Source organism: Electrophorus electricus, chromosome 3 (assembly GCF_041902795.1).
Source record: "Electrophorus electricus isolate QZ-2024a chromosome 3, ASM4190279v1, whole genome shotgun sequence".
In the NCBI taxonomy this organism is placed as follows: domain Eukaryota; kingdom Metazoa; phylum Chordata; class Actinopteri; order Gymnotiformes; family Gymnotidae; genus Electrophorus; species Electrophorus electricus.
In genome coordinates, this window is record NC_137499.1 from 7745056 (window position 1) to 7762843 (window position 17788).

A 17788-nucleotide genomic window follows, 5' to 3' on the forward strand; every position below is an offset into this window, starting at 1 on the left:
GACCCAACCAAAAGCTTTGGTTCCTCAGAAATCAGGCTGATATTTTGCACTTAGCGTGGTTATGACAGACTACATAAGTGTCATCAGCACTTCTGCTGAACCCATATGAGGGCTGCAGTGATTACTCAACCACATCGATGCAAACATTTACTTACTGATGGAAATGGTTGATAACCTACACTTTACCAAATTTTAGATGACAGCATTATTTAAAAGTTTACTGGCCTCATTCATGAAAAACAGCTACCTCAAAGACAGGTCTGCCAGATTTGGAAGCTGTTGGTTTAACACTGCAAAGCAATCAACTCCATTCATTTTACATTTGGCCATTGTTTATTAATTGTAACTTACATTTATTTATCAGTACACATCACACAGTGCATGGTTAATAGGAATCAAACCCACAACCTTAGCATTACTAGAGTCTTGTGCTACCTGCACCAACAGGTGAGCACTCAGAAAAGTGGAAGCTATTACTCTGTTCACAGAGCATTTGTTCTGTTCTTTGATTGAACAGCATTCTACTGATATAGTACATTTGTAAGGTTAAAAGATCCCTACATTGAAAATCACATTTTTAACCCTGTTAGCATGAACATGTGGTGTTTTTACATGCTAGAAAACAAAATAATGAGCAAAATAAGCAGCTAACACCATGTCTGAGCATTTTGGCTTTGGAACCGCAATGTGCCAATGTCTCAAACACGAATTCAGACAGTCAGGATTTTATATGTTACAAACCTAAGGAACAAATCCCATCATCTTGTGGGGTGGGGCTTTCAAAATCAAAGTCATGCCATTTCATGCCATTGATTCTATTTATTTATTTACCACTTTTTACAAAAGCCAATGGCATAACGCAGCTTTACAGATGTTAGAGCATAATTAGGCTATGGTGAAGAATAATGCTACGAGGGGTGTCAGAGGAGAAGCTAGCTGTAGTAGCTACTGTATTTTGCCAGGTAAGTTTCACTATTTTCAAAACAATGGCATTAGTGTGCTAATGTTAGACAATGTTAGCCTGGCAAGTTACAAAATGACTGTCAAATTTTATGTGGTTCGGAATTGTTGAAGAATGTTAGGGTCAAATGTCACTCAAACATATTAGATTAAGATGATGGTATTAGATAATGGCTATATTCATTATAATTGACAGAATTAACTTTGGGATTATTCATGAAGAAAGCATGTCATAATAAAGATTATCCTCATAAGTTGCAAGTATAGCATTAACATGGAGAAAATTGCCTTCTGGCAGTAAACTTCAAGGTAAACTTCTCCTACATGTGATCATATGCATGATCTGTGGTCAAGAATTATCCATCATTAAGACATTTTGGAAAGACAATGATGCCCAACAGGTAATGATATGACATATCAGATTGCTTGTTTTGATTTTTTTAAATTGGGGAATTCTAAAGCAACTCTTATATTCATTTTAAAAAATAACAGATAATGCACTGTCAATATACTTCCTGCACTCTGTGCAGACAACACCGTATGTAGACTGTATTTTAGTTATGAACTAGATTCTTTTCTCCAGAGACTTTCTATGGTGTTCAGAATTTCTTCCTAATTGCTCATCTGGATTTTTATCTTTAGGGACCTAACTTTTCAGAGCTGGTAATCCAGACTAAGGATAGTCAAGACCAAGGCTTGCGTTATCTGTTACTGTTACATTTCTAACATTGTAGGGAGCGATACATAAAATACATTACCATTCTGATACATCAGCTTGTAGCCATCCATGTACAATTTGCTCTTCTTCTTCTGTTTTTAGTCCAAACATGTATGGCATAACTAATTTTACCACTTGCCATTGTGTAGTGTACAACATCTAGCAATATAGAAAACAAACAGAGTATTGTGTGTGTTTGATGAGCAGAGTAAAAGGTGAGCAGGTAAGCTTGAACTGCAGGCAAGCGGGAGGGGTGGGTGGATATAGAGAAAGCAACTATTTGCATATTCATTGATCTGCATGTACTGAATGAAGGCAGAGGTGTTGAGTAAGATCTAAGACACTTTTAGGGTATTTGGGGATTTTTGGAAAGCTTCTAAATGTCATTCTGATGAACAGAGATGAGTTTTTAGCAGTTAAATAGAAGGGCATTCAAATTCTCTGTAAAAATCACTAAAACTGCAAGTTTTTTGCATGCATTTATTCATACCAAAATATATTAGGCCTGTCAATGTTGGTTTGAGTAGAGTGCCAAGTGATAGTTTTATAAAGAAGTATTGTAAATCTGTAAATGAATTAATTAAAAACTGCAAAAAGCTGTAATCATTGCCAGTGACTCAGGATTTCAAAATTTTCAATTATTCAAAAACTATTATCAAATCAGTCAATTTCAAAAATAATTATTTGTTCCAACCTTAATCTCTAATTACAGACTTGATGCTCTTTGTGCTCATGGTGCTTGGTGAGATTCTCCATCTTAATAATTTGCAAAAGGCCAAAGAGTTATTAAAAAACACTCTGATTTCTATTAATCTATAATCTATTAATCTTATTCTATAATCTTTTTCGTCCATTACTCTTTTTTTTCTTTTTAGCACATTATGAATGTAAATATAATAGCATTTAAAATCAGGATAAAAATGCTGCTGCCATCAAACACATAATTGTACCTCTGTAGTGAACAGTGGATATAGATTAGAAATCCAGCACAGATGGTGAGAGGGGGACATACAGTGAACTGAACTCTCCTGCTGAGCCTTCATATTTCAGTGACTCAGCCCTCCAAAACTGTCACAGCTTTTCACGCTGGGCCAATCAGACACTCTAAATAAGCTGAAAAAGGAAATGTTTCTCATCATGGTGATCAGATATTGCCTTTTGTGGAAACACGCTCACATTGACCCTAAGCAGAAGTGAACCTGACACTTTAAAATTCGACAGAAAGTCTTACAGCCAACCCACACTCTGACAGTCCAGGGGCTCACCACAATCAGACAGCTTTATCGCTACCCCGACACCCTGAGGCACACTGGTTTTTGCCTTTTTGCCTCTTTAAATTGCAGGACGGAAAGATGCAGCAGCAACACACTTACCCTTACCAACACTATCCTGATTACAGCCACTAAAACACGGTTTCTGCAGAAAGTATACCTTGGCCATGGCCGAGAAATGTTTAAGGGCTGAGCCCTTCAACACCCCCGAATACTGGGAGTAATGATAAACAGCTGGCATCACACTTAGATAAAAAGAGTGTACTAAAAAAGTGCAAAGATGTCAAAAATTGCTGTTTTTCAGAACTGCAGACACTACTAGAACTAATACATGGCTAGCAAAAGGAAAACCACTCTAATGCACAATACTGAAAATGTAACATTGCAGGTCTAGTTCTGATTGCTAAAACAAAGATATTTCCATATTTTATCAGAATGGTTGTGTTTCAAAACACACACACACACACACTCTCACTCACTAACATTTTCACAGGCACACACTTGCAGAAACATGTTTAAATGCATCTCCATGTCCAGCCTGAAGATCTCTCCCACAGTACTAGATCTCAGAGGAATGGTGGATTGGGATGTGAAGACGCAATACATTCAAATTCTTTGCATAACTGATTATGAAGACAGGGGATGAATTATTAAAATTAATGGCACTCCAGATGTTCCTCATGCTTTTTTTGAAAAACAACTTCCTCTTCTTTCCAAGAAGTTGACAGAAATGCAAAATGAGGGTTTGCTAAATCTCCAAGGACTCATGCAATTCTCAGCTCAGTGGTGATTCAGGCAGTGTGCATCATCCTTAGCAAGACACAAAACAATCCACTGACCTGCACCACAGGAGAAGCCACTGGAGCAGTGGTTCAGTGTAAAAAAGCTACGGGGTTAGCAAGAGACATAGTTTTCCTGCATGCATCCCCCAGCTAAATCCATTCAGCTGAGCAGATAAAGATATCCTCCTCTTCATCTTAAGATCTTCTCAAACTTGGATGGAGTAAAGAAGTACTTTAAGCAGAGCAGTTTCCTATTGACCAGCTGGCTAGTGAAAAGTGCGTCTTACTACGGACCAGGATAATTTTCTCTTCTGACAAATTTAACAAACAGCCTATAATTTCACTCTTCTTTTCAAACATAGTCTTTGATCATGCAACAAGCTGATAAACAATCAGTGACTTAACAACACAATGATGAAGCTAACTATGCAGAATGGCTCTATTCGGAATTCCGCTCTGGTTTTCCCAATGCCAAAAACTTTGAGAAGTCACAAAAAATGCTTGTGGGAAACATGGGGAAAAACCAGTTGCTGTTCAGAGTGCCATCCTTACAGAGGCAGTGCATATATTCTGTTTATACATGCAAAGAAAGTACAATAAATGCAAACTCAATGGAAGTGAATTTCAGGAGGAATAAAATCCACTGGAAAACCTATTCAGCTTTCTCATCAGTTGAAATTAACAATAATATCTCAAGACAAAACCACAAACTTCATAATGCAGTTGTTAACAAACAGTGGCTTTTTGTACTGATGCACAATTACTATTGCTACTACTAGTCATCTCACCACATCCCACCCATTCCAAGTTTCAAAATGACAGAACTATACAAAAACACAAAAGTATGTCTCCATGATTTCAGAAATGTATTTCAATTTGGCTCTGTAAAGGTAACACCACTTTCACATACACACATGGATAAGACATGGTTAAAGGTGTTTTTCCCCTTTCACCCTTTTTCAAACTTTTCAATTAGTAACTAGTTACAATTCAAGCAACAAGGAAACTGTGAAGGTTCCCAGCACATGAATATTCTGATATTAGCTGGAAAATTGCAATATTCCAAATAAGGCATGTAATGTTTAATCTGAGCAACTGCTTTGCATGTAAGTGGGAATGTTACGTTAATTGTCTCACTGGTAAGACATGTACATAAATTTCATAATCAGCATGTTACCATACTGCAAATATCAGCCATACTCATATTATGCATGAAATCAAAATCAACACATTAATCCTACTGAGTCTTAAAGCAATATCATTTCTTAGGGACGAATCTCAATATCCAATATGTTCAGTATCCCACAGCAAGTTTATACAGTTTATCCTGACCATTCATCATAGTTCATTCAGTTTCAGTGAATACAAAATCAGGCACCTGAACACCAGAGTAAAGCAACATGCAAAATAAAAACTGCAGTATAGAGAACACAATCATTTCCATAGTCTTAAAAAGGACAAATAGTTTAATAATAGCTGCATGCCTTTTTAAATCACAGTCCTGGAACTATGATGTGATAAAGTGGAGTTACAATTTCTGTTAACAACCAGCAATTACAGAACCTACATTTACTCGATGCTTTTATCCAAAGCAACTTACAATTATGACTGAGTACAACTTAAAAAATAAGCACCCTGCTTAGTAGCATCTTGGCAGTGGTAGGGCTTGAACCAGCAAGCTTCTAATTATAAGTGAAGGACCTTAATCACTGAGCTACCATTGCCATAACCTAGGGAGAGCTTTGGAGTTGTGGTCCAGATTTAATGCCTTTTAAATCTCCGCATATTCTTCCTTATAAGTGCCTCTGAGAACCACCTGTTACAAACTTCTGAACACCTAGAAAGTTTATGTTTAAAAAAGCAACATGTAGGTCCTCAGTTGTCCATCATCCAGAAGGGTTAGACCAACCTTCAGCCAATAGGAGGTAATCAGACATTAGATTAGATTTTGTTATATTTACACTAAAATATCTGGATATGTTTGAAAAGCGTTTGGGCATTTGCTAAATAAATCAGATTTAATTGGTATGTAATGCAAATTTAGCCTGCTAATTCTACTAGTTCTGATGCAGAGATTGGCTGGGTTAGCCATAATTTCCTTCCCACAGATAATGACTTAGGCCTTAGGACACTAAGAGGGAGACAACGCACACACCAGTGCAAAAGTCAGTGTAACTAATTTCTACATACAGACTATTTAGTGTGTAAAATAATAACTTTCTTTATCTTTGACATAACAGACAAAATGTTTTATCTATGCAGCACATGACAAGAAAAGGTTTTATAGAGTATTGTTAAAATCTAACCAGAACTGCTTAACATCATAGAAGTGATTTAATCTTTTATGATATTCATGCATATTTTAGGAAGGATGTTCCCTTAAAATTTGGATGTCATTATATTAACAACACTGGTCATTTTCAGGGCAAAGGGTATTGTGACTGAGAAAATCCTGGCAAAGGCAATTGTATCCACACACTATGCCCCACTGTTCATGTAGGTCATCAGCTTGTCAGTGAGACAGCATGGTGAGACAGCAGGATGCTCTTACTGACTTTCATGCCATTGATTCTAGCAAAGATGGTGCAGCCTCAACCAAGCTGAGCTGTGTGTTAGAAAGACCTGGGGTTTTACCACACATATGTCCTATTTTGGGTCCCAAAATATAAAGTCACATTCTAAATTGAATGTTTCACAAATTCATAGTACAGAAAATACATAAATAAATGAAACATTTTAAAACTTTATTTAGGAATAATATCTTTTGTTGCAATAAACAATAAACACTGATGGGGATATGTCCCCACTAATATTCCGGCATGACAACTGCCTCTCCAAAGGTTAACTTTTGTTGCTGTCCAATTAAATCAGAGAAGACCTACCTTGTCAAAATGCCCTACCATAATGCAGAGAACAGATGTAGTATGAAAGGCTATTTGGGATGTGCACCAAATAAAAGTAGCCATCTTCTGTGATTTTTTATTACTATGCATACTTCTAAAATATCAAAAGCAAAAGAATAATACTATTATTCTGGTTTCATATGACATATTTGACTAATGTTGAATAATATTGCAAATACAATACAATACAAGCTTTAAAAATCTACAATAATTAAAATTAGTGCATTGAAAAAATGTATCAGAAACCTGATTCTACAGTGATGTGCACATGTGCAAAAACTTTTGATTTCTCCACTTAGAATAATGTTGTGTAGGGTAGATCAACAGACCATCCTGGTATTGCTAACAAGCAATTGCCATCAAAAACCCAACTGGGGTCAACATTAAGTCAGAAGCCTGTAGATCATTAAGGGTTTATACAGACCATTTGGAAACCTAAATAACTGCAATGCTATGATGCTAGTAAATGCTACTGAGGTAGCTAATATTATTCTACCTTTCAGAGTTGTCTGTCAAGCACGGTTAACATTCTTATACAGATAGGTAACCTTTTAGAGGATTTTGGTACACAAGAGAGGATTTTGGTACATAAGTTTCTGTAATACAATTAAGCTAACTCGGGTTCAGGTAAAAAACATGACAACTTCCCAGCACAGAATTCCACTGAGCACTGCCATAGGGCCTGACTTCTTTCCCCATTAGCAGCCATTCACAGTAACCAGAGGATTTTATTTTTTCCAAGGCTGCCGCAACAATATGTCCATGTCGGTCCTCAGACAATGCCCACCACGGAATGACAAAGTGGTGGGCTTGAAGCGTCCCTGTCCACCTTGCTAACTGTTCCACTGGCTCATTGAAATTCTGCAGCCAGTGCAGGGCTCTGTGCAGTACCGGTCAAAAGTTTAGACACAAGAGACTGCAAACAAGTTAATAATCGGAAGGACATCTTGATCTTTTGGTTTTACACCAATGGCATGTCATTGGGAGGTCCTTTCTGCAGTGCTCAACACCTCCCCTTGTCTGTCACTTTTAGGGCTTGTTACTTGGCATGAGCATAGACTAGCCAGCATGGGGGCCCTGTTGCCATCTCTGCATACACAATTGCTTCAAAGCCTTAATAGAAGCTGATCATTTCTTAGGCCCTGTATCAAGTTCCATAACAGTGATATCACATATTGAGTCCCACATCACTGACATCATGTTATCTTTTTTTTTTAATCCAATAAAAGATGCATGCTAACCGTGCATAACTTGGAGCATAATAAAAAGTCTTTATAACCTTTAGAATAGAATGCTGGCTGCCCTCTCTTTAAGTAAACTTCAGCTAGTTAAGAACACAGCAGTCTGCAACCTTATTAGGAAAAGAAAGGTCAGAGCCTATTACCCTGGTCTTATTCAATTTGCACTGGCTTCCTATAAAATTCCACATTGATTGCCATCACTATGCTCAACTTTGACAGGTCTACTGGTAATCCCTGGACTAGGATCACTAGCAATTCAGTTGATAGAAGAGGTTTCTCTTATTCAGCTTCTAATCTTTTTTAGAATAGTTAAGGAAAAAACTCAGATTGCAAAATCTATAGATGTTTTTAAATCCAGATTTTATCCTAACTCATTTGTTAGTAAACCTTTCCTTTTCATTTCATTTTAGAATTCGTATATTTCACAAATTTTTTCATAATGCCAACTTTGTTTATTTTGTTATGTAAAACACAAACATTTTGGAATCAAATGAATAAATGCTATATAAATTACAATTATTATTTAATTTTTCTAATTGGCCTGTGCCAGTAAGCGACTGGCTCAGCGTAGCAGTAGCCATAATGTGGACTATCTGGTGTAAGGGAACAGATGAATGCTTGTTCAGCACACCTTCATCAACACACCTAGGACAGTCACACTTCACTAGGGAGTGCAGTTTGGCTCAGCAAACCCCAGACTCTCCTGTTTCTGATGGAAGAAAATCATTAGGGTCTCATGTATTTGTGGAATGGCTCAAGATTGGCTGAACAATAGTGTTGCCTGCAGTGTGTAGAGTTGTCTGTGAAACAGGGTGTATATTGACAGGGACTTCCAGTGCTGAACAGTGGTAGTGTCTTCTGACCATGTATAGAACTACATCATTAAGCAGAACTGTAACTCAAGCATCTCCCAGGAACATAACCATGTACTAGGCCAGGCAAGCTGGTGTCATCCACGGTGGAGATGTCTCTTTTGGCTGAAAGAGTGGTTTAGTGTCTTGGGGCACCATTAGAACACACATGCACATCACTGGATTTATAGTTGGGCAGCTGTGTTCTAATGGTGCAATTTCACCGCAGTACAATGAAGGATTTTTTTGTCTAGTTGTTGTCCAATTAATTGGGCCAATGAAATGTCATTTTGTGATAATCATGCTACTGATGACTCTTTTTCCCCAGCATCAGCTGAATGTGTTTTTTAAACAAAGTTAAGTTTTTTGATTACCTGTGGACATATATTTGGAGCATTTTTTAATTTAAAATAAGTGCACTGCATACAGAGTGAAGATCTACTTAAGCAAACAGAGACAATACCGACAATCTTCATTTAAGGTCAATGTGATGGAGGCAGTCACTTTGGAAGCTCTGGCAACTGTGCCAGAGCGCTGACTCTTTGGTCTGGTGGTTAGAGTTTGTGTTTACCAGCTGTAGGACTTGGTTCAAGACCTAAGTATGGTTGCTGCCCTTAGCTTTCATCACAAATGGTGTCAGACGTGGGATGGTACTGTGAGGCTACTGGGAGCGTGTACATAGGTAATGAATCCCTGGCCATGAGGTGATAGTACAAAGTGTGAACCCCTGATGAGGGACACAGGTCTGACTCTGGATAAAGGGTCTGTGCACAAGGGCCACATGGAAAGTCTGCAGTGCAAGGGTGCACTCCCTGAAGGTGAAGTCAATATGTGACTTTCTGAAGGAAGGTAAAATGGGTGCTCTGTGGAAAAGTGCTGGCTCTTTGGTTTGCTGGTTGGGGCTTGTCTTTACTACCTGACCCAGGTTTGAGACCTCAGTATGGTTGTGGCCCTCAGCCTTTATCACAGCCAGCAATTTTGTGTTTCATTTGTAAGTATTATTAAATTGTTGCATTTTATAAGATGCAAAAAACTCAACAGCACAAAACTCTCTAAATATCAGCATCAAACACTAGTTTGTTCCCACTTATTTTCCAGGATTGTGAGATAGCAGTGGAATGAGTCAGGCAATGTGAACTAAAAATGTGAGATTTAACTCTGTGCAAGTGAAAAGCAAGTGGTAGCCAATCAAAATTCAAAATGTGGTGTAAGAAGCATTTCAACATGGCTGCAATTTAATGCACAAAAGGTATAATAATAGGCATGTTTTTATTGTTGCACAGACCGAGCCTACACTCTGCATAAACTTTACTCTGGCCCACTGAACTAGCCTCCATTTTAGCAACATGCCCCAAAGTAGCAGTTGGTAAGGGAAGTGTTTTGTTTCACTGTAATGAAAATGCACAATTCCCGTGGGACAGTTCTCTTGGGACTGACTGTATGCACATCTCATCTCACTGTCATCATCAACGTGGCCCTTTCTCCCTCTAGCTGACCGGCTGACTCGCTGGTTTGGCATACTGACAAATTTTTTAAAAATGGCCCCTGCCTCTCTCCCTCCCTCTCCCTCCATCACACACATGCCTCCACATTGCATAGCTATAATCCTCAACTTAACCCTAAACCTTACGGTTTAGTCAATAGATCTTAGCGCTAATTTAGACACAAGGTGATGTCCACAAATGTCCTTAAAGATTTTTGCCAAGTTAATTAGGATAGTCTTACAGATTGCACTAAAATATTCAATTGGCAATGAAATAGCACGTCTCCCTGCCCATTCTGCTCAGCAGCACACCCAAATGGGTGAAATTACACACATCAAAAAGGCAGCATGATTAATTCGACTGAAATAAGCCAGACTCGCCCCACAACTTTTTCGTGATTATGTCTTGTGATTATGTGGCAACATGCTGTAACTGTAGAATAAGATGTATTAGAACACATCACAAGATCAAACACTTTCAGAATTTCAGAAGATAGAGTCCAACAATTTTGACCAAAGCGCATATTTGAGTGAATGAAGAAACAATGCATAAACATATACTTTATTTGCCAAAAAAGGGTTGGGCACTAAACCACAAGTATTCATGCTCTGACTGGGAAAAGATGGCAGAGCCACTGTCTCAGTACCCTTGGCATCTGTTACATGATGCTGAGAGAGCTGAGAAGTTAGCATGCACCTCCACACTGTCTGTTCAAACTGCCTGGGTAGTAGCAGTACAGTGGCAAGCTCTACACATTTCATACATGCTTTCCTCCTCTCAGACTCTGTGGTTCTGTCAGAATGTAATCAAAATTTATTTTAGCTGTGTAGCTTTAACATAATAAAAATGTAGCTCTCACAAATGAATAGAAGCTAAAGCAAACTAGCTGTCAAATATCTTCCACCCCAACTGTTTGATCACTTTCCTTTCATGATTTAAACAATGGCAGCAGTACTGAAGGAAAAAAGCTCCAGCTCAGAGAAACCTTCTCAGCATGTATGGCTGATTGAGTGCTTTAGGACTCCTGTTCTTCACTGAAAGGGGTTGACTGCTGTCAGAGCCTCTACAGCTGGCCTGCCACATGAATCATAAATAAAATATGAGCAGTTTGATGGTTTCCATTGCTCTTGGGAACAGGATCCAGGCCACAGAGCTTGATGGCCTCCTGTCAGCGACCACGTGGAGAAGAGGCCAGGCCTTAGGTAAGTCTGGCTTGTTTCAGGTCTCACCAAATAGACCCCTGCACCACCTTGAGCCTTTGAGAGGGTGACTAGATGCCTCCTACATTATGCTCCCCAACCCCCATCCAACACATTTTGTACAATTTATTGTGAGATTATACGCTGGAAGAGGTAAGAGCAGCTCAGCCCCATTTCCACAAGTTCACCACACTTCATATACACTCCACACACACAAAAGCAGTCATCGCTACCCAGGCATTTTTGGTCTGATGTAGGTATTTCTTGAAATGTGGAAAAATGATCAATACATCTTCTCCAGAGACCAATAAAAATATGTTTCGGGTTCAAAAGAATGAAAAGGCTCTACAGATTTATGCAACTGTGAGGACTAATTTGTTATAAGCCAAAAGAGGAAGTGCTCTGTCACACATTACTTTGCAACAGGTTTGTCCTCAGGAGACTGAGGAGAAAGCACTTAGAATGGATGGAATCTCTTCATAAAAACCTGCATTTAATGGGAGGACAAATCCTCCAAATCTCTCAAGACAACTTATTGCAACTAAATTTTTTAATCAATGCAAGACAATTTTCATGTTTATGGGTATAACTAAATCTCTGTTCAGTAACATGCACTCAATGAAACTTTTAGAAGACAAGCCTCAGTCTACCATTTGCCATCAGCTGTAAAGTCCAATTAAAATTTGCAGGTCTAGTACAGTGAACAAGCATTCTGCCATCACAAATGGCAGCAATTGATTAGTAAATACAAACTGCAAGAACGCAATGGACAGAAATAATACAGATATGGGAGCCAATTTTCACACGGGAACAAAATTTAAATTAAACATAATATCTCATATTGAAGACTACCATAGCACGGCCAAAATTATATTTAAGATCATAAAACCTTTTTTTTCTGTATCAAACAATGAGCATCTGTGATCCCTCCTAATAACATTATATAGAAGATATTTTCCAGCAGGACAAGGTACTGCATATCGAAAATAAAAAATTAGCTTTTCAAGTGAAAGTTGATAATGTATTCTCACAAGGACAAATGGCTACACATTAACCAACACTGGACTAACAGTGCAGTGAAGCTATATCAAAACTTGTACTACAATACTACTTTCAAAGACATGTCAGTTAATTACATTTTGCTATGCAGAACACAGTGATATTTAAAATGGTGTTGCTCAAACTGGCAGAACTGTTTCAAATTTCATCTTGAGATCCAGGTACATGTACTAGTCAGTGCTTCGATTCATTACATTTTTAACTATATATGCTATCAGCAAACAATGCAGCAAGTTGCACATGTCTATGTGATTCTAGTTTAACTACAATCCATTACAAAACTCAAAAAACCCAATAAAAACCCAAATGGTGCCTTTATTAAAAATGCTCACAAACTGAAGAGTTTTCTGCAAGTACATTTTTAAGTCAGATTAAAGCTGAAGAGGATTTCATCTCAAAAACTCCATACAGTGTGGAAACACCACCTACAACTGTGTTTAATACTCCATACAGTGTGGAAACAACACGTACAACTGTGTTCAAGACTCCATACAGTGTGGAAACACCACGTACAACTGTGTTCAAGACTGCATACAGTGTGGAAACACCATGTACAATTGTGTTTAAGACTGCATACAGTGTGGAAACACCACGTACAACTGTGTTCAAGACTGCATACATTGTTGAAATGCCATCAACAACTGTGTTCAAGACTCCATACAGTGTGGAAACACCACGTACAACTGTGTTCAAGACTGCATACAGTGTGGAAGCACAATGTACAACTGTGTTCAAGACTGCATACAGTGTGGAAATGCCGTCAACAACTGTGTTCAAGACTGCATACAATGTGGAAATGCCATCAACAACTGTGTTCAACACTCCATACAGTGCGGAAACACCACCTACAACTGTGTTCAAGACTGCATACAGTGTAGAAATGCCATCAACAACTGTGTTCATGACTCCATACAGTGTGAAAACACCATGTACAACTGTGTTTGATTGTATAACATGTAAGAATGAATACCAGCCCATTACAGTACGGACGTGAGTACAGAGATACTTAAAAGGTGTGATCATTTGTGATCATGAGTATGGCTGATATTTGCAGTATGGTAACATGCTGATTATGAAATTTATGTACATGTCTTACCAGTGAGACAATTAACGTAACATTCCCATTTACATGCAAAGCAGTTGCTCAGATTAAACATTACATGCCTTATTTGGAATATTGCAATTTTCCAGCTAATATCAGAATATTCATGTGCTGGGAACCTTCACAGTTTCCTTGTTGCTTGAATTGTAACTAGTTACTAATTGAAAAGTTTGAAAAAGGGTGAAAGGGGAAAAACACCTTTAACCATGTCTTATCCATGTGTGTATGTGAAAGTGGTGTTACCTTTACAGAGCCAAATTGAAATACATTTCTGAAATCATGGAGACATACTTTTATGTGATCATTTCTCTCAATTTTTACTTTGCAGTAAATGAGAAGCATGTGTTAATGGCCATAAATCCTCATACTACAGTTTCATGATATAGCGCCATAGCCCTAAGCAAAGCTCTCTACCAGTTATTCACAAGACATGTGGGCTGGAAAAGAAGTTAGTGACAGTTACTTATAAAAAACAAAAGCCACTCAGTGCATGTCTGCCCAAAGGTTGCAGGGCAGGGGCTGCATTAACGAGCTTGGCTGACTCCTCCACGCTGGCCTACAACCCACCATCTCAGGACCAAGCCTGGTTTAATCAGAGCCCAGGAAGCCTGATTCAGACTCAGCTCCATTTCACAGCTCATTTGCAAATCAAGAGTATTCACACAGCTCCATCTCTGTGCTCCGCCACTGGTTCGGGTTCACTTGTCAGCACCAGTGGTCATGGAGGTCAGGCACAGGGGCATGAAATTCACACCCAGAATCAGTCCTCTCCTAGTGAAATATAGTCCAGTGAATAGCAGAAAGATCCCTGTCTCTAATGAAACCAGGAATGGAAGGTGGAAATGCGAAGAAAGACAATAAAGAAGCTGAAACTGCTGCATGTGATGTCATTTAATAATAGTATGAGATTGGAATTTATCTTCAGGAATAAATGCATTTGCAGCACATTTACTTCAATGAGAATGTCAGCTAGAATAAAGCCCAGCACTAATGACTAATGTTTTTCTAATACTACACATTAATACCACATCTAGGATAAAAATATATGCCTGGGGATATTTCGGACGGATTGTCCAAGATTTTACCTCACTAATAAGGTATTGATCTAACATCACCTTATTTGTAAACTCTTGCTTACTAGCTGCTTACTAGATAGATTGAGTTTGCTCAGATGGATAAAGGCAATCAATTACCTTACTTCAGCTGTAGTGTTTCTTGATTAAAACTCTAAATTGACAGATGAGTCGAGAATATTCTCAAAATACCCCCTGGCCTGTTTTCCCTAAAACCACTAAATCACACCAATTCAAAGTTTGCTGGTAGAGTGAATAATAGTATTATGCCATGTTAAGATGACATTACATTATAATTTTAATGAACAGGGCCTTTTCTAATTTGAGAACTGTCCACTTTAAGGTTTGTGGGTTTTTTAATTCACATCTCAAGTACAGGGATGAAATTAATTTCCTTATCTCGAATGTACCCCGTCACGTGCCTGTTATTTCATTGCTAACTTGTTTTGACCAGCTATGGTGTGTCTAAAAATTCCTGACTTAATTATTTGATACTGGCTCTATTGCTTACAGAAGCTCATTTGATATACCTATTGCCTTATCATCTCAACAAACAGTACAACAATATAGCAAAATGTGGCATGTAGCTTCGGATAGAGGACATCTTGGTGACCATGCCCAGAATATCCTTACGTATATGCATTTATCTTTATACCTATGGGACTCAGGCACACCTTTGTGTTGTAGTACTAGATAACGAACAAAAGATAAACCATTTAAGGGCTAGATGTCACTTTATTATGTTACAGTTACTCTAAAGCAATAACTGTTAACAACAAACAAATATATATATATACACACACACACGCACGCACGCACGCATACACACATGCACACACACGTGCACGCACACACGCACGCGCACACACACACCTTTAGAGTAGTAGTAGCTCAATGGTTAAGGTATTTTTCTTGGATAAATACTTGCTAAAACATTGTCAAATCAGTTTCTTTTCTCCTTATCTGGTCTGGTTTAGATGTTCAGACAGCATGGGATAATTTTAGCCATGAAATCAATATAACTGAAAAGAGGTTTTACTCCTGTAGCACACACAGTAGTGCAGGTAGAGCAATGTGCCAGCAACATCAAGGTTGTGGGTTCAATTCCCATGTGCAAGTCTCCATGGATAGCAGCATCTACCAAACACTGAAAATGTAAAAAGTTCAAGGTGCCCTGAATCAACAAATTCTCAAGAGAAAATGGATTATATAAAAGTGACACCTAAATGCAACTGAGATGACCTCTACTGTAAAACATTCCACTAACCTGTGCCAGTTGTACAGGTTTCACATAAAATAACTGAACATTAATGAATAATTGGTCAATTCTGTAGTGATAACCGTGGAAGAGAATAATGGGAGAAAAACGGCTGACGCAGGAAAGAAGTGATAAGATGATCAGATATTGAGTCTGGCTTAACATCCGGCAAATGGTGAGATCATGCCACCTCTGGGTCGGTTGTATTACAACCTTGTGGAGGACTTTTCATGTTTCATCAGAGAAAACTTTGTGCTTCACGATTCACGCCCGATCTTGAACCAGCTGTTAAAGCTTTTTAAGAGCCGTCTGTTATTAATCATGCATTTCCACTGACTTGGTCAGCGATAGTGACTGTGAAGTCAAATGCTACAATAATCCCTGGTTCCACTACAGCAAAACAATTTAGCTCATGCTACATGCATTAGCAAATCGGATGTATTTCTTTACATTTAATTTTCAGAAGTACAAGTATGAGTCCGGCTACTCCGCCGAAATTATATTACTCAGAAAGACGCAGAGTTTACCTCTAAAGAGGAAGGCTTTGCTGCTGTTGTGAAGTCCTGCAATTTGGGATATTCCGTATGTTGCGTTAGCCAAGTCCAATTCGTTGATGAAATCAATTTGTAACTCAGGGTCTATTCCAAATCCTACAACTGAAGAGAAAAATGCTAAATAACACAAAATCATGCAGACATTAGGTTGTAATTGTTTTCTTTAGTAATACACACCGTGAATTTCAAAAAAACGACTTGAATAAGATACATGTAAATAAATTCACCATTTTGACTTTTCATTCGAATTTGCTGCCTGCACTTACACTCGAAAGTCCGTATTAGAAGTTAACTTAATATACAAGGTTAGGATGCGTGTTGTATGTTGAAACATTTGTGTAGTAATAACGCCATTATAATTTAGTGCTTATATCTGATTGGAGTTTGTTTGACAAGGCATGTTAAGTATTTCAGAAGATACACAGACGTGAAATTTACACCACATATAGGATTATATAAACTAATGAACGCAAAAAGTTATGGAATCAAGTTTTAAATTATTTTAGTTAACAGACTGTGGCATGAAAGTGCGACACCTTACATGCCACATGCACGCCTTAGGAAATTGGCCACGTAGGATACAGCGAGTTCGTGAATCGCTCTGACACGAACTGTTGACTTGAATACATTTTTTTTTACTTCACGGTTAACATTCATTATAGGTTAGTATATAGGTTACGAGTAACCATCAGCAACATCACGAGGAAAGGCAAACGCCCAAACGCGCGAAGCACAGATGAAGGCGCCTTGTGCGCAACTGTCCAATTTCGTTCTCTACAAAATGATACCCTATTTTGGTCTCATAGCTATCGTGGTTTTTATGTAAAAATTTAAACATACCTGTTCTCGCTATGATCAGGACTGGTAAAATAATCACGATAACAGCCATTTGTACTGGGGTTACTCTCCTCATCAAGCACGAGCTGAGCACCTCGTTCCGTAGATATCCAAACTTGACCTGCTCCGGTATGTCTGAGAATCTGTGAAGCTCACACCGGCTCCGAATGAAGCCGCTTGGAGCGTTCCACGCCCCTGAAATAGGGGTTCCACAAGAGCGCTCTAGGCACTTGGGTGAGATGTTGGTTTAACGTCAGAACTCTGACTTCTCCTTTGGCACTCAAGTGTTTCTTGAATTGTAGAATAAAGCAATCGTATTTTTTATGTATCAAGTAACAACTCATTATACTGAAGATGGCGATAATGTTTGTAATAAATGGTTTCCCCTACTTCTACGTTAGGCAAATCCAGTTCGATAGTCTAATCGGTATTTTAGACTAATTTTTTTCGCCGCTGTCACGTGATCACAATTTACTCTCAGAAGCAATTGCTTTTT

The 17788-nt window shown here is 38.3% G+C and overlaps 1 protein-coding gene across 1 annotated transcript in view; it reads right to left on the minus strand.

The window, feature by feature from the left end:
• LOC113578130 (protein kinase C-binding protein NELL1) overlaps positions 1-17455 on the minus strand; it is a 163314-nt gene extending 145859 nt beyond the window's left edge. The window contains exons 1-2 of the mRNA XM_035527909.2: positions 17296-17455; positions 16429-16557 (exon numbers count right to left, since the gene is read on the minus strand). Coding sequence (XP_035383802.1) covers positions 16429-16557; positions 17296-17368 — 202 coding nt within the window. The 5' untranslated portion in view covers positions 17369-17455. The remainder of the gene's footprint in view (positions 1-16428; positions 16558-17295) is intronic.
• Positions 17456-17788: the final 333 nt, after the last annotated feature.